The 26560-nt window shown below is 46.5% G+C and overlaps 1 protein-coding gene across 1 annotated transcript; it reads left to right on the forward strand.

The window, feature by feature from the left end:
- Nucleotides 1-3: 3 nt before the first annotated feature.
- SOCS7 (suppressor of cytokine signaling 7) lies at nucleotides 4-25930 on the forward strand. Its single transcript, XM_044921482.1, is given in 11 exon segments — nucleotides 4-968; nucleotides 8243-8307; nucleotides 11213-11317; nucleotides 11762-11863; nucleotides 12728-12780; nucleotides 12782-12859; nucleotides 13375-13543; nucleotides 15859-15987; nucleotides 21633-21768; nucleotides 22229-22379; nucleotides 25557-25930. Coding segments are annotated over 10 exon segments (1923 nt in total). The 3' UTR covers nucleotides 22350-22379; nucleotides 25557-25930.
- The last annotated feature ends 630 nt before the right edge of the window (nucleotides 25931-26560 follow it).

Consider the following 26560-nt stretch of genomic DNA (forward strand, 5'->3'; position numbering starts at 1 on the left):
CCGATGCAGGGGGCCGAGCTCCGGGATGGCGAGGCGGCGGCGGCGGCCGCTTCGTACCGCGTCCTGAGCCGCCTGCTCGGCTATGGAGAGGCGGCCCCCGAGCCAGGCCCGCCGCCGCCGCCCCCGGGCCATGGCCCCCCGCCGCCACCCTTCCTCGCGCGGCCCGGTCCGCGGGGCTCCCGGCCGCCGCAGCTGATGGTGTTCCGCAACGTGGGTCGGCCGCCGGAGGAGGAGGACGCGGAGGCGGCCCCGGAGCCGGGACCCTCGGAACTGCTGTGTCCCCGGCACCGCTGTGCCCTGGACCCCAAGGCCCTGCCGCCGGGGTTGGCGCTCGAGCGGACCTGGGGCCCGGCGGCTGGACTGGAGGCGCAGTTGGCGGCTCTGGGGCTCGGGCAGCCGGCGGCGCCAGGGGTCAAGACGGTCGGTGGGGGTTGCTGCCCGTGCCCGTGCCCCCCGCAGCCGCCCCCTCCGCAGCCCCAGCCGCCTGCTGCCGCCCCGCAGGCCGGGGAGGACCCCACGGAGACGAGCGACGCGCTGCTGGTCCTGGAGGGCTTGGAGTCGGAGGCCGAGAGCCTGGAGACTAACAGCTGCTCGGAAGAGGAGCTCAGCAGCCCGGGCCGCGGAGGAGGAGGGGGCGGCCGGCTTCTGCTGCAGCCCCCGGGTCCTGAATTACCCCCGGTGCCCTTCCCGATGCAGGACTTGGTCCCCCCAGGGCGCTTGGGTAGAGGGGAGCCGCAGCCCCCGCCCCCGCCCCCGCCTCCTCCCGGGCCCCTCCGGCCACTGGCGGGCCCTTCTCGGAAGGGCTCCCTCAAAATCCGCCTCAGTCGCCTCTTTCGCACGAAGAGCTGCAACGGCGGCTCCGGCGGTGGGGATGGGGCCGGCAAGAGGCCTTCTGGAGAGCTGGCTACTTCTGCTGCGAGCCTGACAGACATGGGAGGCTCTGCGGGCCGGGAGCTGGACGCGGGGAGGTGAGACTGGCCGGGGGGCTGACTGACAAAACCTCCTTGTCTTGTTTCATTTCCCTTTTCTGCTGCGAACATGCTTCTGACAGTTCTAGCATGTGCTTTTCATAAGGAGGCACAGAGACTTAGGGCTAAAGGTGGTGACATCGCCCGTTCCGTCAGAGCTAATTGGGGGAACAGTTTTCACTCTTAGGAAGTTCACTCCGGTGACATTTCTCAGCTGGTTAGCATCCCTCCAGTTGGGAGATGATTTGAAACCATCCTCCCACCCCCTACCCTGGCCTGGCTTTTAAAGTTTTCCAAGGTGTCTGTCTACCATTATATCTGGTAGGGAGGTTGCTGGAAATGTTTGGTCTTTGGGGCAAAAAAGTTGGTGTTGTAACCATTTTGCTTATTATTCTTTCTGTTTACCCCACCCCTTTCACACTCATGCCTACAGATGATGTGACACACGTGCAGTTGTAGGCCAGCAATTGTTTGGGTATCTCTATTCAACATGTTAATGCTTTCCTGGTTGGTTTCTTAGATACACTTGGTATCTCAAGCCTGTGTGCTGACCACCGTCTGGGAGAATAGAAAATAGTTTGCTCTCAAGCCCATGTGAGTATTCTAAGTGTGAGGTATAGACATGGGTCCGTGAGTTCTAGGCCAGTTGATGAATATTCCAAACTTGGACGTCGATTTTTTTTTTTTCTCTGCATTTCTGAAGGGTGGACAGCACTCTGGCATTCAGTGTTAGGTCTGTATATTAGTTTAAAAAGCTGTCAACTTTTGTGTCAGGAAGTGAGACTTCCCTTGTGGTAACTGCCATTGTGGTTTGCACCACCGAGTGGATTCTGAACAAAGATTGGAATTGGTTTTGGTGCAGCTCATATGGTGGATTCTTGAGACACACTGGCAACCACAACCCAAGGCTGAAGAACGGGTAGACCAGTAGATTTGAGAACTTTACTGTGTACCAGAATCACGTAGGGAGCTTTGGGAAAAGATCAGTATGTCTGAGGGCCCAAGAGTTTGAATTTCTACAAAGCTTCCCACATGACCCTGAAGTATGACCTCGACTGGGAACCACTCATCCTTGGACCTCTCCTTTCAGGGGAGTTTGCATGCCCCCAAGAGGAAAGTGTGGGTCAATTTTGACTTAGCTGCCCTTTCTGAACAGTTGTGCCAGAGCATCATCTTGGGAATCAGACCCAACCCAAATTCCCTAAAGAAATCAGTAGGTGATGTGTGTTGCCCGCTCAGGTAGACCTATGTTTCTGCCTTTGCTTCCCAGTGAACTTATGCTGGGAGCTCAGGTCTTAAAACATGTGTGGCTGCCGAAACAGCATTTTTATTGTAGGCTCTGCATTCGATGCTCCACTTACCAGTATAGATGAAATTTTCATCAGATGGGGGGAGGGCAGGATTGAATCTGTGGGTAATGACATAGGATAGACTGCTAATTTTCTTGTGGTTTGTCTTGCCTTTGTTCCATATTGACCAGGACTTGGTCTAAGATTCCAGAGACGCCAAATATGAGGTGTGGCGTGAAATTAGCTGCTACGTCTAATAGATTAGGAAGAGGAAAAGGCATATAACATTATACGGTTTTTTGCCTTTGGAAGCAGAATTTAATGGTCATTGGCTGCTCTTTTACCAACCCTCACACTAAGCACAATACAGATTTCTGCTGCAGAGCAAATTGGGCTGTAGCTCTGCAAGGAAGCTTAGCTCAGGGCACTGGAGAATTACATTTTTTGGTCCAAGGGCTTTTTCTGATGAATTGGAGAAGAGCTAGGTATTTGTGTATGAACGTTTGGCTGACTGCTATTAGGAGGCAGTGTGTTGCACAGAGAACATGAACATCTAGATTCTGCTTACAACTCCAGCATCTGTGGAATGTAGGCCAATTTTGTCTTTTTCGTGCTTCCTCTTTTTTTTCCATCTGTAAAATGGGAGTGATTCTTGTCTTGTTCCTGTCCTTGTAGGAATTGAATGAAGACAAGAGAAATTGAGATGGAATATTTTGTGCTTTTGGAGGAGAAGGAATAAGATTGAACTGGTAATTTTTTTTTAATGCTTAGAATTTGGTGCTGCTAGATTTGCTTGTTAGCTTTTCCACAGCTTACTATGTGCCAGTCTTGTTGGCAGCCTCGCAGCTGTGAGAAACTTGGTAAGTCTGGCTAGGGTAGTTGTGATTTCTATGGATCTGCACCTCCTAAGTCCGCCCTGTTGGGAAGAAGGATGAGTTTGGAATTTTAGGTTGTTTTCTTGTTTTGATTGGTAAGGACCTGGAGGCTGTGAGAAATGTCAGTCTTTTGCCAGAAGGTATATGACCTCCCTTATTGTTAGTTGGAGTTAATTACGAGTCTCTGCAATCTTTGCTGTATAATTTGGGGCTTTTCAGTAACCTCTGGGTATGGTTCTCTTTGCCCTTTTCCACATCTCCCCTTCCCACAGCTATCACTAGAAAGTACTTCCTGCTGTCATTTTATAAGGCTTGATAGTTTCCATATTTTAACATGAAGCAAACCTTTAGTTCCTTTCAGATGCTTTAGAGTCCTAAATGGACCTGCCTGGATATACTGAGTCTTAAGTCTCGTGTGAATTAGCTTAGAGAACCCTTTTCAAGTGAAGGAAGAAATGGGCCCGTCGACTAATCAGGTTTCTGTTCTGGAGAACTGGGCTAGGCCTTGTAACACACATATGTTGGAATTCAAAGAGCTGGGCTTGATGCCTGAGGGCCTCGGTGTGATATAGAATTGCTATTTCAGGAAAACCAGTGAAGTTCCCTTGTCTTTTCCACATATGTTGAAATGATTGTCTTCCTTTGTATTTGCTGAGAAATAGCATTTGATCTAACCTTTTTTTTTTTTTTTAAAGATTTTATTTATTTATTTGAAAGAGAGAGAATGAGAGAGAGAGAGAGAGCACATGAGAGGGGGGAGGGTCAGAGGGAGAAGCAGACTCCCCGCCAAGCAGGGAGCCCGATGCGGGACTCGATCCCGGGACTCCAGAATCATGACCTGAGCCGAAGGCAGTTGCTTAACCAACTGAGCCACCCAGGCGCCCCTTGATCTAACCTTTTAAAATCATCACATCAGGGGCGCCTGGGTGGCTCAGTCGGTTAAGCATCTGCCTTCTGCTCAGGTCATGATCCCAGGGTCCTGGGATCCAGCCCCGCGTTGGGCTCCCTGCTCGGCGGGAAGCCTGTTTCTCCCTCTCCCACTCCCCCTGCTTGTGTTCCCTCTCTCCCTGTGTCTCTCTTTGTCAGATAAATAAATAAAATCTTTAAAAAATAAAAATAAAATAAAATAAAATAAAATCATCACATAATACATACATGGTTGGAAATGGGTACCTTTTTCATTTTTCAAGGTTTGTTTTTTCCGAGTTAACAGTTGAGATTGTTACTGGCAGTCTTCGTAATTGTGAGGTGGGAAAATGGAGAACAGTTCTGTAGTGGTTTCCTATTTGTTTGGAAAAAAGATAGAATTCTGGAAAGAGAGGCAGGCTGCCTTGGCATTAGTCTGGGGCCCTGCTGTCGTGGACAGACCCGGCAGACATGAGAAAGCCTTTTCTGTTTCCTCGGGTCTTCAGGTCTCAGGGAATCTGTTTGAGAAATAGCCGGACATGCTGAGAACAAGATGATTTTGTGGTGTGTGCTGAGGAAGTTCTGACTTTGGGTTTGGGTTTTGGGTCCATACTCCATGGATCTTTTCAACTCTCGTGCCACAAAGTGGTTGCGGTTGGCATCTTATCTTTTGGAATGAGCAACCTAACTTCAGAAATCTCTGTCCATTCCAGCCTGTGCCTTTCACTCCTTAACATTTTCCCTGCTAAAATCATTCCAAGGTTTTAGACATTGGACCACACCTCTTGGCTTTTCCCCGGAAGTTCCCTCCATAGGTTCTTCAGTTGGCAAATGGTGGAGTTTTGGATCTGACCTTGCTGCACAGATGTCTGTGTATTGGAACTACAAATGAACACATGGTTTTTGTGCCTGCAGCACATGAACAGACACTGGCTTATGACGTGTTGGAAATGGCACGGGCTGGCTGACTTGGCACTGTGTGCTCTGGCAGGCGCAGAGGTAAATTGTGGCCATCAAACCTGGCATTTGGACATCCGAGTTTGGGAGTTACTGTAGAAAAGGACATGTTTAAGTCTTAGGACATCAGTAGATGGGGTTTATGGACAAGAGAGAGGGAGGACATCGTTATTTCATGGTTTATGTTTTAGGTTTCAAGGAATTTGAAAAGTGGCCATTGGTTTTATCAATGTGTTGTCGGCCCATCTAGTCTAATGTTTGTAACCCATTTTATCCCATGGATCTGTTGCCGTCCAGTTAGTAATTTGCAGAGTGGAAGTGGACACAGGCATTCTGTTTGTCATCTGTAGCAGAAGCAATGGTGTAGCTGACACAAAGGACTGCTAGCCCCAAAGAAGACCTTTGCCTCAGGTCTTCTGCTGCCTCTGTCCTTTTCTACCACTTGAGGTGTAGCCCACCAGATCCTACCCCACCCTACCTCGCAAGTCTTTCTGCCGCTAAGATGCAAGTGGCCCACTGGCAGAGTTAAAATGACTTAACTTTGCACCCTAATGCTTGTCAGGATGATCTGGGGAGGAATAAAATAACATGGGAATGTAGTATGGAAGGGTTAGTTAAAAATGTTACCGGAGGGCGCCTGGGTGGCTCAGTTGGTTGAGCGACTGCCTTCGGCTTGGGTCATGATCCTGGAGTCCCGGGATCGAGTCCCACATCGGGCTCCCTGCTCAGCAGGGGGTCTGCTTCTCCCTCTGACCCTCTTCCCTCTCGTGCTCTCTCTCATTCTCTCTCTCAAATAAATAAATAAAAATCTTTAAAAAAAAAAAAAAGATAAATTAACCTTTAAAAAAAAAAAAATGTTACTGGAGCTGAATCATTCATGTTGTTTTCCCAAAACGGCACATCCAGCTTAGATGGGCTTTTATCGTTTTAAATGCTTCATGTCTACAAAAGGAGATACATGAAGTGTATGTACTATAATAATAATGAATTGCATACTTGGGTACCCACCACTAAGCTTAGCAAATAGAATGTTATCAGTATCTTTGAAGACCCCTGTGTGTTGCTTCCTGATTACATCTCTTCCCTCCCCCACGTAACCACCATCCTCAATTTTATGTTAATTGTTCCTTTGCTTTGTTTTTTATAGTTGTCTAGATTGGTCTTTTCATGAATGACTGCCATTAGAATGCTCTCAGGATCCTTGAGACAGAAACTGCTTTGGATTTTTAGTTAGACAGTGTCTACCTGAAGAGAGAAGGAAGCACTTATTTTTATTATTAGCCTATCAGCCCCCTAGACCTTCTACCTCTTCAAGCTTCCAGCCCCGAGGCCCCCTTATTTGCCAGAAAAAGCCATCCCAGGGCTCTCAAATGGCTCTGCCTGTGTTCAGATTCTGATGTGTTTCTTTTTCTAGATCCTAGAAACTATGATTTTCTTCTGCAGAATGCCGGGGGTGGGGGAGAAGATGAGCCCCCACAAGATGTGTGCATTTGGGTCCTGCCGTTCTTCAGCGCTTGGCACTGAAGAGCCTCGTCCCCAGCATGGGCAGATGGCAGAGTAATGCAGCTTCCTTTGAAAAGAGGCAAACGGCCAAATGGCTGAGGTGTGAACCCTTTGAGAGGCCAGTGCTTTAGGTTTCTACTTGCTAGGTTTAATGTTGGACCCACAAGTTATCAAATAAAAATCAGCTTGGAAGCTCTTCAGTCTTAAAGTTCATGTCCAGCAGAATTAACTTTCCATTCCAGCCCCCTGGAGTGTTGGAACTAAGCTGCAGACGATCAGGGTCAACTTTTATAAACAGAGGAGTCTGGGTGGTCGTGTCGTGTTTTGATGCAGCCCTGTCTCCTGTGTGTGCCTTGGGTGGGGCAGGTACAGGGAGCACCATCATTAGATGAGAAGTCTCAGCATCGAAGAAGTTGCAGAGGGAGTGTGAGATAGGAATCCAGCGTCTTGGCTGTTTCTGAGTAAGGTCTTCCCAATATGGTTTTGAATTTCTGTTTGAAGGGAGTCTCGAGAAGCTTAGACGTCTGTGTTAAAACAAATGCGTAAAGATCTTCCAAAGTCAAATAATTTAAATAGGGTTTCATTTTGGATTTTCTGTGCAGCTTCTCTGTTGGTGCCTTTGAAGTTTTATTTAGTCCTTTGGGTGAGAGTAATTTTGGAAGGTGAGCCAGGTATAAGGCCTAGAGTCAGGCACTCAGTTCGTGGGTTTTTTCCTTTTTCTTTTTTAAGTCTGGTTTGTTGAGGTGTAATTTATGACCGCCTAAAATTCACCTTTTTTTTTTTAGGTGTCCAGTTCTGTTAATTTTGGCAAGGATATGCAGTCATATAAGCTCTGCCACAGTGCAGATAGAGCATATTTTTATCACTTCTGCAAGTTCTTTCCCTTGTAGTCAATTCAGTCAGCCTGAGGTGAGGTTTTTGAGCTTAGCACATTTCTGGCCAGAAAGTCTTTGTCAGAGTCTTTTGGATTTCTTTCATTTCTCACTGAAAAGCCAGTTGAAATTGGTACAAAGTGAAGTTACCTTTGGTGTATCTTTTCACAGGAGATCTAGGTTTTCCAGCTGGCTCCCCGGAGCAGGATCAAGAAGTCATGGGGAGAGCCGTGTGACTGGCCACTCAGAGAGGGGAAGGGCCATTTTCTTTGGGAGCCGGGCAGAGCCCTGAACCTGAGGGGGCCCCCTTGTTAGCTGATGGCTTTGTACCATGGCTCAGGGCATTTGTGTAGAAATCAGGGATCTTAGTGGTTGAACATTGCCTGTGCTTCTTATGCCATTCTCAAGTCCAAATCTATTCCCTGGTTCCCTTTGGGACCTCCTGCACCTTGGGGCAGGGCCATAGGGAAAGTGTTTGCTCCGATAGGACACCTGCTCAGGTCAAGAGCCATTTTCTTGGCTCCCTTATGAAAATCAGCCTTGCATCTGACTTCCTTCCTCTAGAAATGGACTTGCTAATTACCACTCAAGGTGTTTTACTCTTCCATTATGCTGGGTGTGGAGAGATCCAAAGGGATTTCTCATGGCTTTGTAGGCTGAACTTTGTAGCCAAATCTATTTAAGAAATTGCCTGAATTATTTCATTCTCCCCCTTTAAATTTTAGGCTGTATTACAAAAGTGTTGTTGACAGTGACTAGGATTTGCTTGGTTTTTCAGTGCGTCTAGAATTGAGTGTCGTAGTGGCTTAAATGTGTATGTGTTCATTCCCCCATCCTCCCTTATATTCTCTGTGTGCTCTCTCACCCCCTAGGAAACCCAGGTTGACAAGAACTCAAAGTGCCTTTTCTCCGGTCTCCTTCAGCCCCCTGTTCACAGGTAAGGGTGATCGCTCTCTTTTTCTTCTGACCTCCGAAAGCAGGAGTGTTCTGAGACCTGTCCGGGGACACTTGCAGATGCACCGCAGAGCGAGCTTCTGGCGGGCCTGCAGCCACTTCCTTCATTCCATGCCCGCTGGGGTTGGGTTGAGGCTATTTTTATGGTGTGGAATGTGTTCTTGACTTTGGAGGCTTATTAGTTGGAGATAGAGACTGCTTGCAGGTAATTAGGTAGCCCTGGCAGGTGCGCAGTGCTTCGTTCAGGGCCATCACGTATAAATTAAAAGTAGGAATTACAAATTTATAGGCTCAGAGTGCATAAAGGACTCTCTAGAAGTCATACAATTCCTGTCCCTACTTCCAAGGGAGTTCATGGATGATCTAATAAACATGATCCACGATTATCTGGTCTATTTTTAAAGACTTTGGGCAAAGGGGATTATGTGAACTCTTGTCTTACCCATTTTAGGGGCCAGGAGTTCTTGCAGCTGTTAGAGTTCTTCACTGTGTCTAATTTAAGTCTTTCCTATTGCAGCAGGGAACACAGTTGCTCAAGTAGGAAAGTGCTTGAATATCCTTTGGGCAACTGCCTTCTCCTTAATGGGGATCTTGTTCAGATAGGGAGCCTTTTTGTTTGTCAGTCATATGTGGAGCTCCTGCTTAAGTAAGTGGTAGAGAAGGTCTTTAGCACTCTGCCTCCAGTCTCAGGAACGAGTACTCCTCATTGTTTGTGGCCCAACCAAAAATTCCTAACTTCAAACTCCTTTGGAGGTTGTATCCCTCGAAAAGATGACAGGAAGAATTATGATTTAGGAATGGACATGTCCAGAAGATGTTCAGCAGGCTAGTGGGACCCCCGTTACTGCATAGACTGCCGTGAGGTGTCAGAAGAAGTGAGTTGGTGTCTGTAATAGGCACAGGTGGAGAGGGAGGCCTCTGTTCTTACCCGAAGCCCAGAATTAAAGAATCCTGCCCTGTAGCAGCATGTCTTTCTCGTTAATAATTGTTTCCTCTTTAAAGTAAGGAACGCTCACCCACATTTGTACTTTCAGGTTTGGTGTTCCTGTTTCAGACAGCCTTAGCTCTCTTGAATTACATCTTTTATTTTTTTAATTACATGTTTTACTTGAGTGCTATACCTAGGGGCGCGTGGCTGGTTCAGTCAGTTAAGCATCTGCCTTCAGCTCATGTCATGATCTCAGGGTTCTGGGATCAAGCCCCACATCGGGCTCCCTGCGCAGCGGGGAGTCTGCTTCTCCTTCTCCCTCTGCCCCTACCCCCGCTCGTGCTCTCTCTCTCTCTCTCAAGTAAATAAATAAAATCTTAAAAAAAAAAAAAAAAAAGTGATATACCTATCGTCCAGATCTCTGACCCTTCAGGAAACACACTTGTCTGGGCTCACTGCATTGCTCTGGGCTGCTAGGCTCTCAGTTACTAAGCTATGTGATGAGTCTGGGCCCAGCTTCCCAGAGCTTCCACTGATGACTTTTAGTAGAGCTTTCTTTTTTTTCTTTGTCTCTCTCTCTCTCTCTTTTTTTTTTTAAGATTTTATTTTTTATTTTATTTTGACAGAGAGAGACACAGCGAGAGAGGGAACACAAGCAGAGGGAGTGGGAGAGGGAGAAGCAGGCTTCCCGCAGAGCAGGGAACCCGATGCGGGGCTCGATCCCAGGACCCTGGGATCATGACCTGAGCCGAAGACAGACGCTTAATGACTGAGCCACCCAGGCACCCCTCTTTCTTTCAGTAAACTCTGCGCCCTACATGGGGCTCGACTCATGACCCTGAGATCAAGAGTCACATGCTCTACTGACTATGCCAGCCAGGTCCCCCTGGCAGAGCTTTTCTGCTTATCTTAATTAGTGCTCAAGACCTTTATAAAAAACTGTGTATTAGATTCTGAAAGCCCAACTCTTGGCCTTCTAGAGATATTGGTTACCTCATTTTCTTAATTGGGAAATAATAAAATTCTAGCTGAGGAGCTAATTCAGCCTCCTGAATGAGAAAAAGTTGTTGGAAGTAACACCCTAAGGGCCAAATTAGAGAAATCTTGAGAGTCCTCCCCCTGTGGGTCAGACCTACCAAAACTTGTCAGTCAGTCTTTGTTATATAATACCCTTTTCCCTCTGGTGACTGAAGAGGAGAGAGGGTAGATGGGCTTGGATCGCAAGAAGGAGGGTATATGCAGAGAACAGAACTGCATGATAGGCAGGAAATAGGAGAAACCATGTGCCATCCCCCATCAAGCTCCTCTGGAGCTTACCTGATTTGGCTGACTGTGGAAGTAGTTCATCATTAGGATTATAAATGCACTTTTTGGCCTTGGTAGCCTTAGCTATTAAGAATCAGTTGATATGTGAAATGGTTGGTTCTCTTATGAGTGAATATTCTGGAAAATCTAGATGTAGAAAGCCATTTAGGAAGAAGCTGGGGCTCACCTTGGGACCTTTATCTGCATTCAGGTTACCATGCAGTTCTTACATTTGTCTGGCACTTGCTTTCCATGTCCATTTGGACTTGTAACAAGCTGCTTGCCTTGCTCCCTAAGGCAGAAATTGGTACACACATCTGTAAACATAAATGCTGTGAGTTCCATTTGAATAAAGAGTCCTTGTTAAGGTTACGTAGTCAGTGGCACAACCACAATTAATTGGCCTTTCCACTGTTAATCCCATGTTTCTGTCCTAAAGAATCCTTGACCTTTAACAGGACCAAGAAATGATAGAATTTAAAATTGACTTCCCAGGTGTTTGGGGGTGATTCCAGCTCTGGGAAGCATTAGGTTTTGAGATTTTTGAGAGCCAGAGACCTCTAGCCTCCCTTGCTTGCCCTTTGCTTTCCTTTGCTTTCGACTTCAGCTGCGGGCAAGGTGCTTCTGTAACATGCTTGGTCTGTGAATCCCTCAGGTGAAACTGTGTCACTTGTGGACGTGGACATCTCTCAGCGGGGCCTGACCTCTCCACACCCTCCAACTCCCCCTCCTCCTCCGAGGAGAAGCCTCAGCCTCCTAGGTATAGTCTCTGCCCTTCTCTGCCTTCTTGCCCTAGTGGGAGGGGGTGAGCTCTAGAAACCTGTTGTTCTTTTCCAGGACTGGTTTCTAATAATGACCCAATTATTCCCTGTCCCTTTCTCAGCACCCTTATCATCTCCCTAAGCAGTTAAATGGGTTTCTTACCTGCATGCTGTAACATTTACTGTCCATACGTTGATTAGACCTGTATTTATCTTGCCCTGAATCTACCGCTAGTAGACTGCTTTAGGAATATCCTTACATTTCTGCTTTCAACAAAGGAAACCAGGTTAAGATGATTGTTGCCTCTATGCAAAAAGACAGGGTGAAGGTCAGGCCATCTTGCTCCAGAGGGCAGCCTGATGATCCTTCTCCCTCTCCTCTGCTTCACCTCACTCATCTGTGCTCATATTTCTGAACCTCTTGCTTCTGTTCTCTCTTCTAGATGATATCAGTGGGACGCTGCCTACATCTGTCCTTGTGGCTCCGATGGGGTCTTCCTTGCAGTCTTTCCCCCTACCTCCGCCTCCTCCACCCCATGCCCCAGGTTAGCTTAGTTTAGAGGCAAGCCTTGTAAAAGTTGGGAGTACAAAGTGATATACTCTTGAAGGATGGGAGACGTCTATTTATGGAAATAATAGGACTTATGAGAAAGCTTAAATCTTATCCCCTTGGCTGGGCCAGAACTCCTTGGAATTGAGGCCAAGAACTGGTTTTTCTAACCCATTTTCCCTGTGGAGGTGAATCTGACTTTTGTTGGGATAAAAGACTTAAATTTCTCACCTCTTTGCTGCCGAACCTGCTTTGCGGTCTCTGAGTAGATCTCACTTAGGAGACTGCCTTAATTTCCAAATGGTGAGGAGGTTTAAAGTTTTCAGAGTTCTCTGGTGTTTCTAAGCTTTTAGTATTTACTGCAGCCTTGTAAATAAGTACCAAGCATTTAGTAGCCCATACCTGCTTTGCCAGCCTCCAGTCCCCAAGGAGTAAAATGAATGAAATCGGCATTCTTTTCCACTTGCCTGGCAAAATCGTTCCTCTTCCTGGGCAAGTAAGCGAGTCACTATTTCCAAGGCTGCTTTACCGGCGCTTCACCTCGAGGTGGGAGAAGCTGGAATCGCTCTAGGCTGGTGAAGCCCATGAAGTAGTCACCTTAGTCAGGTTAGTGAGCAGCTCCCCCAGCCCTCTCTTGGGGTCAAACGCCCCCACCCATCCTTCACAGCTTACACGAGCCCACACAGCTTTTTGTTACAGCCCATCCAGCTCCTTTCCACTGCTTTGGCGTCCACCCTTTCCAGCTTAGCTTCTAATGCCTTGCCCCTCTTCAGTTAGCATCTCTGTTTTGCGGGGAGGGTCTGCTTGTGCTTGGGAGCTGGGAGGGTGAACAAGTGACCACCACTCTCTTGCCCGGCAGATGCATTTCCCCGGATTGCTCCCATCCGAGCAGCTGAATCCCTGCACAGCCAGCCCCCCCCAGCATCTCCAGTGTCCGCTCTACCGGCCCGACTCAAGCAGCTTTGCCGCCAGCCTTCGAGAGTTGGAGAAGGTAGGCGGTGCCCGGAGACTGGCGGCTGGCCTCCTCTCCCACTCTCCTTCTTCTGTCCTGGGCTCTCCTTGTCTTATTTTTAGAAGAAGAGTAGTTCTCTTGCCTCTATATTTACAGTGCCAAAGCAATATGCTGCTATGATCAATTCCATAAGGGACGTTGTAAAATGGAATCTTGGAGAAAAACATTTGAATGTGGTGAAGAACGGTTGTGGAGAACTGTTTACTTAGTGGAAGCTGAGTTTGACAGATTAACTGACCCAGTTCCCTCTCCTTTTCTTTGTAGAGCCCTGGTAATGGGACTGTAAGCTTATTCTTCTGTTACTCTGGAGGGCTAAAATGAATGAGCCTGCTGTTCATTGCTAATGGTTAAGACACTCTTAGCAGCTCTTACCTAGTGAAATGTTTTGGAAGTGATGGGAGGGTGGGGATTCTCCTGCAGTAAAATCGATTGTGCTGAAAACGTGCACCTTCCCCCATGCTGTGAAGTACTTGACCACTTCTTGTCTTTGATAGTGTGGTTGGTACTGGGGACCCATGAACTGGGAAGATGCAGAGATGAAGCTGAAAGGGAAGCCAGATGGCTCTTTCCTGGTACGAGATAGCTCTGATCCTCGTTACATCCTGAGCCTCAGTTTCCGGTCACAGGGTATCACCCACCACACGAGAATGGAGCACTACAGAGGTAAGAGGTGCTGCCGTTTGGGGAAAGCCTTCTTCCCCCTTTGCCGGTCTCTACTCTTGCTATCTGGCCTTTTTGTGGGAAGGTTTTATAGAAGTGGAACTACGGATAGGGAGGAAAATCTCATACTCCGTTGAATGTTGTTATGGGTACTGGTTTCAGTCCTAGAAGCAATGTTGGCAGGGGTAGGGAGGAAGGTGAGGGTTCTGTTGAAAAGTATTCTCAGCATTTCTCTCCAAAAGAGGAGGGCCTGAACAAGACTGTCAAACAGAGCAAAGCCGGTAGAATTCTCTTGATAGAAGGAAGAGATAACCTAGGACTATTCCACAAATTCTCCCAAGCTCTGTTCATAATTAGACTTAATGCGTGATGTTGCTTCAACTTTCACCCCATGTAGGTAACTGCTGTATCTATATCTCATAAAGAAAAAATAATTAGACAACATCTAGAGAGACTTCTGTTAAATCCTATACACAAAGAGGAGAATTTAGTGTTCATCCTGTGACCGTCCTGTAGTGAATTTCTTTGCCTGAGAGTCGCATCGGCTCTTCCTGTCAGACAGCATGGTGATAATTTCTTTAGGTCACCTATGTGGTCTCTTAGGAAATAGTCATCAGAACTCAGAGACTTTGTGGGATCAACATGCTTTAGACTATCTGCCTTGCTTCCTGGGGGGGGTCCCTCCTCCTCTGTGGTCAGCTGGTGCTGAATGCTGCGCTCGTGTATAGAAGCTGATTTGTTCAACCCTGCTGTCTGGATTGACTTTGCATCGTGGCATTCTGTGTTTGTCCTGGGCCAGAAACACGTGACGGTCAGCAGTGGTGGGGCTGGGTACTACGTCCTTTGTCCGAATAACCGCCTGTGTCACAAATTTGAAAAGTGGAGAGAACTTTGGGGAGTTTCAGGGATCAGCCTTAAACGAGCTGTGTTAGCCACAGGCTCACAAGCCAGAGTCTCTTGCAGGCTCTTCTCAGCCCCCACCGTGTTTTTTCTGCTGTCAGCCATGTTGTGCTGTATGTATTTGGTTTGCTTCTCATGTGGGGCAGGAAGTAGCGTGTTAGGCCAGCATAGCTTTGTCCATGGTTTCCTGTGTCCTCACCCCTGCCTTAAAGGTGCATGAAGAGAGGCCCTTCAGTCCACAGACCTGAGAGTTAGTTAGATAGCTGTGGCCTAGCCTGCTGCCCCCTCTCCTGCTATTTCCAAAGTCCAAAATCAAACCAGCAGAAAAACACCATGCAAAGTAAAGCATTTTCAAATGAAGTACTTTTTTTTTTTTTAAACATTTTATTTATTTATTTGACAGAGACACAGCGAGAGAGGGAACACAAGCAAGGGGAGTGGGAGAGGGAGAAGCAAGCTTCCCGCTGAGCAGGGAGCCCGATACGGGGCTTGATCCCAGGACCCTGGGACCATGACCTGAGCCGAAGGCAGACGCTTAACGACTGAGCCACCCAGGCGCCCCTCAAATGAAGTATTTTTATAAATCTATGAAAATGATGAATGACTAGGCCATGAGAATGAGGAATAAATGGCTGACCTCTAAGGTCCCTGATAGAGAAGAGGCTGGTAAGGAGAGAACCTTCAAATGATGCTCCAGGTACTTTTTGTTCAAAGGGGCTTTTCTTCCTCGAATAAATGGAATTTTTAATAGAAGCCTCGTGGGTCTTTCAGTTGCCAGTTTGCAATGGAGCATTTGTCTTCGTCTTTTTAAGTGATACTGTAAGAGTAGCTAGAGAGACTCAAATCTGTAGTTCTCTTGGATTCCGTCCCTTTTGTGGGTGATTCCTTTGCATTTAGTGCTTGAGTTTTTGGTTTGTTTTTAGTCACAGGAGTTCAGTTTCCCTTTTGCTTTTGGGACTCTAAAATTTTGGGGTGGGATCTTTGCAACATACTGTTGGGGGGTGTGAATTTAGAAGTTAAAGAAGAAAAGACTTAGAATTTGATGTTTTGTGCATAACACATGAATGAGTGAGACTTGCAAAACCACTCTGCCTTTCTTGCCTCGACTATTCCATGAATGCTTGAACAGAGTTTCTTGAGGGGATGGCATTTCAACTGGCTTTTGCTGTGGCAGTCTTTTTTTTATGGTCTGTGATTTAAGGATTAGGGTTCATACTAATGTCTTATTAAAGGTGATTTCTTCCTTTCCATTCATTGTGGGGCAAACAAGACCGGGCGTCTTCAGGGACCTCTGTCTGACAGCTTGCCCACAAACGACCCTCCCAGAATTGCGAATCGTTTCAGTGTTTAAGTGAGCTTCCCAGATGTTTTAAAAGTAAGTTTTTACATCTTTACCTCTCCCTAATTTACCATGGCAGGAACTTTCAGCCTGTGGTGTCACCCCAAGTTTGAGGATCGCTGTCAGTCAGTGGTGGAGTTCATTAAGAGAGCCATCATGCACTCCAAGAATGGGAAGTTCCTCTATTTCTTGAGATCCAGGGTTCCAGGTAAGGCTAGAGTTACATTAATTATATAAATTACTTGAGTATGATGCATTATAGTATCAAAATGTGTCCCCCTGCCTCCCAGAAAAAGCCACACTTACTTGAAGTCCTTTTTCCTGGCTCTTCCTGGAGTCCAGTGGTTAATCTCCTGCTCTTGTACATTAATCCTTCAACATACTGAGAAGGAATCTTTGCTTTTCTGAACACACGAATGAGAAAATGGATCCCACCTCTGCTGCCCAGGCGTCATGTGAATATTTAACATTCAGAGGTGTCTCCTTGTCCCTGATCCAGGCATCTCATGCTTCCATGTGAAGCAGAGAGGTGAGAACTCGCTCAGGCCATTTCTACGGGAACAGGGAAGGTAAAAGAGTATTCACTAGAAAGGCCACGGTGAGTGTCAAGGAGGCTGAATTCAATGACAGTCTGCTGTGGATTTTGTCCATTCGTACTAAACTTGCTATTAAAGAGTAGATAGTTCTTGTTGTATATCTCTACTAGCATTAAATATAAAGACACCTCTCCATTTGGGAGCATTGGGAAGTTCCATTCCCATCCTTGCTGGCGTGGTTATATAGTCTTTCTGCCCACTAAGTAGGGAGCTACCTATCTAATCTCTCCCGAAGGGAGAGACGGGATGGTTTGGAGGAGTCTGTCTGCTTTTATAGGGTTGGGGAAAAGCAAAATGACAAGCATATTAATTGAGGAATTTGTAAGATACAAACAGAACTTAAAATGAGAACTTCATCCGTTCCCAGTGAATCAAATTGAGATTCTTAGACAAACTGTGTGCCAAGAAATTGCTTTAAAAAGAAGTTCTAGGGGAGCCCCAGGCAGAACATCAGTAACAGTATTGAGCCAGGTTACAGGAATGCGTTTTACAATCTTGGTGATTTAAATAAGGCATGACAGGGTGAGAACTGTATTAATTCTCACTTCGTTTCGTATTTGCCTCAGCGCTGTCAACACAGTTGGGTCTCATGCAGTTGACTTGGTTAAAGGGAAAAGTTAGAATCCTTTCTTATAGGAATTGACTCTTTAGTAATTTTTAAAGTTTGTGGCTTTTGGAGGTTATTTATTTAACAGACATTTATTGTGTAACTCAGTATCAAAAATAAGCCATATTTCTACCCTCATAGCCTCAGAGAGAGGACAGGTAGGAAGATAAAGGCAAGAGCACATGTAGAACTCAGTACAAGGCATGGCAGTCAGCGGTGGGTGATTGACAAGGGCAGGGGAAGCAGCTCTTTTTATGGGTGAACCAGGGAAATCCTCTCAGAGGATTCTGGAGTCTGGAGCATATATCTACTTGTAGAGTATTTGAGAGACTTGGACTCTGCTATAAGCTCATTTCATTCTACAAATGTGCCCTGTCTGCAGAAATTTTAACTAAGATTCTTAACATTGGTAAGGGTTAGAACTTGTAACAGTTGCTACTGTTTATTGACTGTGTATCCTGTGCCAATTACTTTGTCAGGTTCTTTATTTGAACAGCTCTCATTTCTTACAACAACCCAAAGTTAGCTAATAGATTGGTCTATTTATAGATAAGACCATTTTCATTTGACAGTGAAGAAACTGAGGCTGAGGCTCAAATGTGAAGTCACTTAGCTGATCAGTGCTGAAGTCAGAGTTCAAACCCAGGCTCAGCTGACTCCAAACCCTGTGCTTTATTTGCTACCAGTCTGTTACTGGGGAAAAGATAACAGCAAGCAAATTGAAACCTGAGTTTGCTGAGACTTGTGGAGACTACATAAGGAAGTCAGAAGTGTGTTTATTAGTGGAGGGTGTCTTTTTAGGACCTATGAGGAATGCTACAGAGGGGGTATCTACTTGCACTTAAAATTGTAATCAAACTGAGAAGGCAAAGCAGAGTTAGTATTTGCTCCTAGACCCTGTGTGACCTCTCTTTGAAGGACTGGGACAAAAGGCAAAGTCAGTGTTCTCCTTTACCGTTGTTTGCTGTCCTCCTTTGCTTGTCATAAAAGTCTAGGCATTCTGTGAGGTTGATTCTGTGAGGGAGTTGGTGTGAAGAAGAGGTAGGGATTAGCATTTGAGTTGAGCTTTCTCAACCTGCACCAGGGATTTTAACTCAGTAGATTCTAAAAGGAGCCTGTTTGTTGTGACTTTGGGATGATAACCAAACGCCTACAAGGGGCCAGGTATTATTTGATTTAGCCCTTACAGAATCCTTTAAAGGGATACTACAGTCTCTCTTCTTTCTTTTCTTTCGTTCTTTCTTTTTTTGATACAGATTAAGAAACTGAGGTACCGTGGGGCGCCGGGGTGGCTCAGTCGGTTAAATGTCCTACTCTTGATCTCAGCTCAGGTCTTGATTTCAGGGTTGTGAGTTCGAGTCCCACATTGGAGGCCAGCATAGAGCCTGCTTAAAACACACACACACACACACACACACACACACACACCCACCCACCCACCCGACTAAAGTACAATGAGTTGCAGAGCCAGGATTCAAAGTCAGGTGTTTTTCCAGCTCAGTACTAGAGCTGACTGCACTAACAGGGCATGCAGACTGGTGTTAAAGGGATGCTAGGGATCATAGGAATCATAAAGCTAGGACTAATGGAAAAGTTCTGGATGGTGGCAAGTAAGAAACAGAAGGAAGGCCATGAGTTAGAATAAATGGAGTAATTGGCATCAAAGGAGGGACCCTTAGTAAAAATAAAAATGATGGCACCTGATCTTAGTTTCCCTCTTATCTCTTTTTAGTAGTGGAGTATAGTCGTAACAAATCCGAGGTCACTGTTTGCATCTCAGTCTGGTCCATTCCACAGTTATAAACTAAATGCCTAACACCACCAGGCAGCAGTCTCAAAAAGAGAATATGATGGGATTAGCACAGAACCCTTGATGCTGTTCGAGCCAAAACTCAAAGTGAGCATATCCTTCTTAGTTGGGAGGATCTTCATCATCTGTGAAGTGCATGAAGAGAAAATACTTTTTTTAAAGATTTTATTTTTGATTAATCTCTACACCCAACACAGGGCTTGAACTCACAACCCTGAGATTAAGAGTTGCGTGCTCTACCAACTGAGCCAGCTAGGCGCCTCCAATACCTTTTGTTTTTTAATTGTACTTTGAATTGCACAACTCTAAGGAAATTGGTCTCTCTTTTATAACCATCATTAATCTTATAATTATTTGTTTTGTTCAGTGACAGGTCTTCTCTGTATCCCAGGATTTCTTAATTCTGCACTATTGACATTTTGGCCTGGAAAATTCTGGTCTTCAGGGAACAGTTTGGTTTGGCAGAAAGACCTATGTGTGGGGGTGCTCAGACTTGGGAAGAGATGTGTCACCCCTAACCTGATCCTTGTTGGGGGGAGAAAAAACAGTGAAGTGGCTGGAAACTGGATTGGTGCCCAGGACCCGTGGTATGAAGGACCAGAAGAAGGTTCCTGATCATCACTGTCCACCTCGCCCTTTCCTTTTCTGCTGTCCTGGTGTCTTATTTCAGATTTATTTCCATTTCTAACCTCTTCTGTTAACATGCTCTGGATGTGAGAGCTCCAGTTGTTTGCTGTGTTTGAGGGCAAACAGTAAATGTTCAGGTTGATAGCAGGAAATATCAGAATTAACAGGTTTCAAATTGCTATTTGTAAGCCTAAGGCTAAAAGTAACACAATTAAATAGGCAAGTATATATGGTCATTAAAATTCAAGTAGGCAAACTGTCAGATAATTTTATGCTGCTTATTATCCTGATCTCTTTAAGCACAAGTCCGATAGTACTGTGTCTTTGGGAATAAATAATTAGATACATAAATTACCTTTATCTCTGAAACATCATGTTGAACTTAGCGTTATTACAACCCACCCCCAAAAGCTTTCTGTTTGCCATAGTTTAATTTGCTAAAGAATATTTTTTAAACATATGAGAGAGAGGGTAAATTCAAAGAGGCCTTTGAACCCAGTACCATTTTAAAACCACTTGAGTTTAAATACATTCACGAGAGAAATTCATGTGTGATTTTTTTTTTTTAATAGTGTATGAGTGGAGAGGACCAGTCATGTGGGTGGAGGAGGACTACTGTGCTTCCAAGGATAAGCCCGAGGATTGAAGGGATAGGAGCAAGGAGAGGACTGAGAGAGGCCAGTCATGAATCAAAGTGCTGGGGCTTTCCTGGATAGCGCCCTCAGCAGACAGCAGAGGGGCAGGTGCTCTGGGGAGACGCCTGAAGAACCCTCCTTTGAAGTTCTGTGGGCTCAGCTCTTCCTCAGACAGACAGGTGCTCATGGCAGGCTGGCTTTGTTGGTTCTGTACTGCGAGCAAGTTCTCTGAGACCCCAGTAGACCTCAGTTTCTTCATATGTGAAGTGGGGATAATTGTGATACCTACCTCAAAGTGTAGTTTTGAAGACTAAATAAGTTAAATGTTTTTAAGTCAAGCCTACTTGCTTAGTAACAGTATGTGTATGTTGACTTTTTTCTTTTTTAGAAAGTCTGTTATCAATGACCATGCAAAGGCTCTGGGAGACAGTCTGCAAGCTTTAATTTTTTCTTCTCACGCCTTCAAACAAAACTTAAAAATGTTTGAAATTAAACTCCTGAAACAGTAGATACCTAAAACAGTAGTAGACCGATAAGTTGTGCCTACAGAATTTCTTTTGATAGGACAGCAACTGAGAAAAGAGTTCTTTCAAAGATTTTGTAGCTCAGATTCTTTCTGAGGGCAGTTTGCTTACTTACCTGCTGTAGCCCCTTTGTTTATTGAAACCAGAATGTTCTTTGTTCCCTTGGACCAGTTTCAGTGTCCCTGCCATTGTGGATGTTTCTGTTCTGTGGCACTGACCCCGGGCGGGGGGGCGGGGCGGCTGGAATTTCCCAGCACCAAGCCCGCTGACGCTGATGAAAGCAGGGTGTGGGGCTCCCATTGGGCCTGGTTGGCGTCAGTCAGAAGGCACTTTGGCACTGAGTGGTACTAATTCCAGCTTCCTCAAGCTACTGTCGTTGCTCTCCTTTTAAAGGCATCATCTTTTTTTCTGTTCCTGGACCCAGCCTAAAACTTCAGGAGCAAGGAGGGGTTGGAGGCGGCAAAGCGGCCGGGGCGGGGGGGTGGGGAGAAATAAGAGGTGGTTAAACCCACTGGTCCTGGCTTGAAGTAAATGGCAGGACTGATAGCCTTGTAGCCTTGATCCCAGCCGTTGCCTTCTGCTTACCAGCCTCTTAGTTGGAATTGGCTGGGGACTCCTCTAAGCAGCCTTTCTGAGTTCTCCCCTTCAGAATGATGCTAGATGTGCTCTCACAGTATCCCCCATTCCTAGCGGGGGTGCTTTGATTCCTGCTTTTCACGGAGAGCCTCAGGCCTGGGATTGGCCACGTGGTTCCAAGTAAAGTCTCTAGCTTGGTGGTTTCATTGGGCTATTCTGAAGAGCGAGACTCTCAGCTGTGAAGAGTAGTGCTAGGGAGGCCCTTGGCGGAGGAGAATCGAGTCTCTTGAGTGAAATACAGTGGTAATGCTTCTGCAAATGGAAATCAGCAGTTCTTTGTGGAAAGGAGCTTTTGCACAGAATGCACATGTGAACTATAAAGAAGCCCTATTTCCCTTCCCTGGATTCACTTCATAAGGGGAATTGTAGTTAGCTGCATTGTTCCTTCTGAATATGTCCTTGGTTTTCATTCTTGAAGGACTGCCACCGACTCCAGTCCAGCTGCTCTATCCAGTGTCTAGATTCAGCAATGTCAAATCCCTCCAGCACCTTTGCAGATTCCGAATCCGACAGCTCGTCCGGATAGATCACATCCCGGATCTCCCACTGCCTAAGTACAATGGGGTCTTTCGGGTCAGGGCAGGAATGGAGGCTTAGTTAGAAATGTGAGTGAGGCCCGCCAGCTGATAGCACAGACAGAGCCTGGCGCTCTTCACAGGCATCCTCCTTTCACTTCTCACGTGTCTTAGCACCTAACTCTAGAAGTGTCACATGGCAGCTAGAAGGGAGGAAGGTGTGTATGTGTGTGTGTGTGTGTGTGTGTGTGTGTGTGTGTGTGTGTGTGAGCCTCCCTTCTGCAGTCTCTACGAAGAGGGGAATGGAGGTAGTAAGAGGGAGGGAGACGGAGCTATAACAAGTGAGAACGTGGCAAGTTTCTTAGGTCAGCCAAGTTTTTTTTGTGTAGTCACAGCCACATAGGGGTTGAAGAAGAAGGAAGGCTTGAACAAAGGTGGTCTTTTGTTTATGGTCTTTGTAAATAACACTTTATGTGTATCCCTCTTGTGTTTTTCACAGACCTCTGATCTCTTATATCCGAAAGTTCTACTACTATGATCCTCAGGAAGAGGTGTACCTGTCTCTAAAGGAAGCGCAGCTCATTTCCAAACAGAAGCAAGAGGTCGAACCCTCCACGTAGCGAGGGGCCCCCTGCTGATCGCCACCAAGGGTATGAGCTCTCTGCCTTACCGTCCAGCCAAGTCTCTTCCCGGACAGTTACCATCATGTGCTGGGCCTCACCCCCCTCCCCCACACCCCATGTGTATACTCCGGATCCAGGCGTCTGCCCAGAGAGTCACCAAATCTGATAACGGAGTCCCCAAGGGGGCACATACACCAAATGGGAGAAGAGCAGACAGACAGGAGGGGCTTAAAAAGTATTTGCCAAGCAACATGCAAGCTAAGCACCGAATATAAATGAGGAGAACACACAAGCGTAGCTAAGTGTGGGGTCTTCTCTCATACTCTGGCCCCTCTCCCTGCTGTTGCACAAATGACATGTAAAACAGGAAACCACAGACAAGGAAAAGGTCATCAAAGGGAGTGCAGGCCCCCTTTCATTTGCAACAGGCTGTGCACTTGAGTGAGAACTTCCAAGGCCAGTGGCGTGGAACGTGGGGGTGAGGAAAACAAGCTCACTCTTCTAGTTAGAGTTCCATCTGGACCACTGAAGAGTAAATTATTGAAAAGAGTAAGTGAATTAGCTAAGGAATTCATTTATCTAAGAGGCTCTTCTCCCGTCACTACATTAACTGAATTCTACTCATTTATTTTCCCCATAAAATATCTTGGAATACTGGTTTGTGCAGATTGATTCTAATTGGTCTTTTAAACTGCCTTCATGTAGGCATTGAAAGATAGAGGTGAGTAGGGAACAGAATTGCCAGAGAGTTGTAATTTTGGTAGTGTGGGTTGTATGTACGATCACATGTAACATTCTCGTGACCTGCCGGGTGTGGTGACCCCCTATCTTTCCTCTTTGTGTGGACTGCCCTCCTGAAGCACTGAATATGTCTGCTTCTCCTCCAACCTTCTCTGTTCCCCAGTGCTGTCTCCCACATGATACAAACTAAGGGAAAAAAACCCGCAGAGTGACAGTCTGAGAATGAAGGGAGTCTTCATCTCTCCACGCTCTCTGCTCTCTTCATAACTGGAGAGTGTGATGACTGGCGTTTATGCCCCACGGGTTTTCCTGGGCCATGGCTAAGGTGAACCCAGCTGGGTGCCTCCCTTCTGAGCTCTGAAAGTCCCTGATCCTATGCTTGAGGGAAAGTACGTGAGCTGGGCTAATAAGGATTAACAAGGGGAGAAGGAATGAAAGAAGAGAGATCAAGAAATCGTAACTCTGGGAGGCTACAGAGCTTTAACTTAAAGCATCCTGGACTGGGTGTACAATCTCTTGTCATATCTTCAATTACATTAAAGTTGTATGCCTTGGAAGCGACACCTAAAACATCCAAATGTTCTGATGTCTAGGAGGATTTCTCTGCTTGGTGGCTTTGCAGCTGAAATTAGGATGGGAATTAGGTAGGAGGGAACCAGGGAGGCGCGCCTACGCAAACACACCGTTGTGGAGTAATTAGGACCTGTTAGTTAGAGCACCACCTCTGTGGGTGCTTAGGAGGAACCCTCCCAAACAGTACATTCAAAGGTGGGCTCAGTATGGTGGGGGGCTCCCAGCTTCAGCATATGGGGAATAAATGACTAACACGGAGCAGAGAAGTTTCGGGGTGAGAGGGGCTTGCTACCTGAAAGTAATGCGAAGGAGGAGTGGTTAAACTTATTCTCTGTGGCGCCAGGGGCAGGACAAGGGCCACGATCAATGTAAGGTATGAGGAGTTCGACTTCAGTCCCACTTCAGAAGAACTTTTAACAGAGAGGTCCAAAAGCATAGTGGTTTTCCACAGGTCTTAGGGAGCTCCCCATTTGGCTTTGCCTTCAGCAGCTCTGCCTACTTGTTAAGTACCCAGTGTGGATTGGGAAGAGTGTGCTGAGCGAGGTGATCTATGGCCCTGACCTCGCTGAGCTGCAGTTCTCATAAGGAGAGACGGACAGCAAACATGTAAAGAAGTGAATAGGCTAATTTCAGTTGACCATACATGTTATGAGGAATAAAACCTGGTGAAGTTTAATGACTAGTGGTGGGATAGTGCTACTCAAGTTTGGATGATCAGGGAAGGTCTCTGTGAGGAGGTGTCATTTCAGCTGAGATCTGAATTATCAAGGAGTCACCCATGAGAGGATCTGGGAGCAGAGCATTCTGGGCAAGGGGTCCAGTAAGCATAAAGGCCCTGAGATGGGAAGGGACTTGATCTGATGAGGTATAGGCCAGGGATATCCATTTGTCATGAGTATGGGGGACAAAGGATTGAACTAAACTCCCAGGGTCTCTTTGCTGTGTGTGACACCAGGATTGTTGTCTATGGCAAAGAATAAGCATCATGCTGTCCTCACTCTTGATTTAGACCTTAGGGCCGCATCCCACGTCGGGCTCCCTGCTCAGTGGGGAGTCTGCTTCTCTCTTTCCTTCTACCCCCCCACTTGTGCTCCCTCTCTCTCAAACAAATAAATAAATAAAATCTTTAAAAAAAAAAGATTTTATTAGAGAGAGTGAGCAGGGAGAGGAAGAGAGAGAGAGAATCTCAAGCAGACTCTGTGCTCAGCTCGATCTCATGACCCTCAGACCGTAACCAGAGCTGAAATCAAGTCAGACACTCAGGGTGCCTGGGTGGCTCAGTTGATTGGGTGTCTGCCTTCGGCTCAGGTCATGATCCTGGAGTCCCGGGATTGAGCCCCACGTCGGGCTCCCTGCTCAGTGGAGTGCCTGCTTCCCCCCGCCCCTCACCTTGCTCGTGCTCTCTTTCTCTCTCGTTCTTGCTCTCTCTTAAATAAATAAATAAATAAATAAATAAATAAATAAATAAATAAATAAATAAAATCTTAAAAAAATAAAAGTGAGACGCTCAGCCGACTGAGCCACCTAGGCGCCTCTTTTTTCTTTCTTTTTTAGTCTCTGGAGCAGGTGAGCCTCGGGAAAGAAGTGGGGAGAAAAGTGAGTGGAAAATTAAGGGGTAAGGGAAAGGGAAAGAGAAGTAAGGTGATATGATACAATATCTTTGTCAGTTATTTTAGGACCTTTTTTTGGTGTCCAAGTCCTGGGCTGCTCAGGTCCCCCAGCAAATGCTGTTGCTACATCCTGAGCCAGCACCAGTGTTTGTGGAAGTCTTTGGCTATCCAGATTCCAGCTCTCCTTTTGAGCTGTACTTTTCCACCTCCAGAGGCTGAGCTCTTCTCCATTTGGCTCCACTCCATTGAGCCGCTCTCATATTTTTCCTTTTTCACCTAGGCATTTGGTTGCCAAGCTCCAGTTCTGAAGAACCAAATGAAGCTACTGTGGAAGGGGGAGTGAGGAGAAACGAGGGAATTGGAAGGGCTGAGTTCCTCCGTGCAAAGACTTTGGTCCCCCTTGCAGCCCTGGGGCTTGGAAGAAGCACACAACCACACTCTCTGCGCGGGGGCTCCACCTCTTCACATCCAGCCCCCGCGGTGTCCTGGAACTGGACGAGCTCCTTGGAAAACTGGAAGAAGTCTCAACACTGTTCCTGTTTTAGAAGTTTTGTTTTGGATATTTGCATTTCTCGGTATGGAAAACTTCCTTTAAAGGCAGCTGGGGTTCGTGCCCATTGGACTGGAAGTGGTGCCAAGGGTGAGCCAGGTCCAAACGGGGGGGACGGGAGGGAGGGGATTGCCAGTGACGGTCATTCAGCTGGTGCCAAAGGCAGAGTGCGAGTGTTCACCATTGACCTCAGAGAAGGGAAGAGAAGGAGTCAGAAGTGCAAATTGAGCTGGGAGTCTCTGAGGGATGAGGATCCTCATCTCTTTAAGCTTGGGCAGCTTCAGTCGGAGCGAGAAAGAAAGGGTGGGTAGTCTCGAATAGAAGATTGCTGAACAAAAACTGGCAAAGGGCTCTGCCGGGGAAAGTAGTGACTCCTCACATCCTTTCCTTTGAAGGTTTAGGAACCTGGTTTCAGAATCACCTCTCATAGAAGCTGTGTTAGTTTTGTCGTACTGAATTCCTGAGTTCTGTGACCTCAAGTCCGTCCAGTTCTTCCTCCACCCTCCACCCCTCCCCCGAGATAACTGTACATTTCACTCTGATCATGGCAACATCGTTCCTGTTGCTCCTGCCAGCTGTCAAGGCAGTGGGTTTTCTCATCACCTGAGCAGTTGAGAGCCCTAATCATGAGCTGCTAAAGTTAATGGAGCATGCTTCCAGATTCTTAATGGCAAACTGTACCCATGACTTAGGAGTCAGTGTTACTTACCTCCATATGTCTGCCAGCTAGTGAG

Source organism: Neomonachus schauinslandi, chromosome 15 (assembly GCF_002201575.2).
Source record: "Neomonachus schauinslandi chromosome 15, ASM220157v2, whole genome shotgun sequence".
Classification (NCBI taxonomy): domain Eukaryota; kingdom Metazoa; phylum Chordata; class Mammalia; order Carnivora; family Phocidae; genus Neomonachus; species Neomonachus schauinslandi.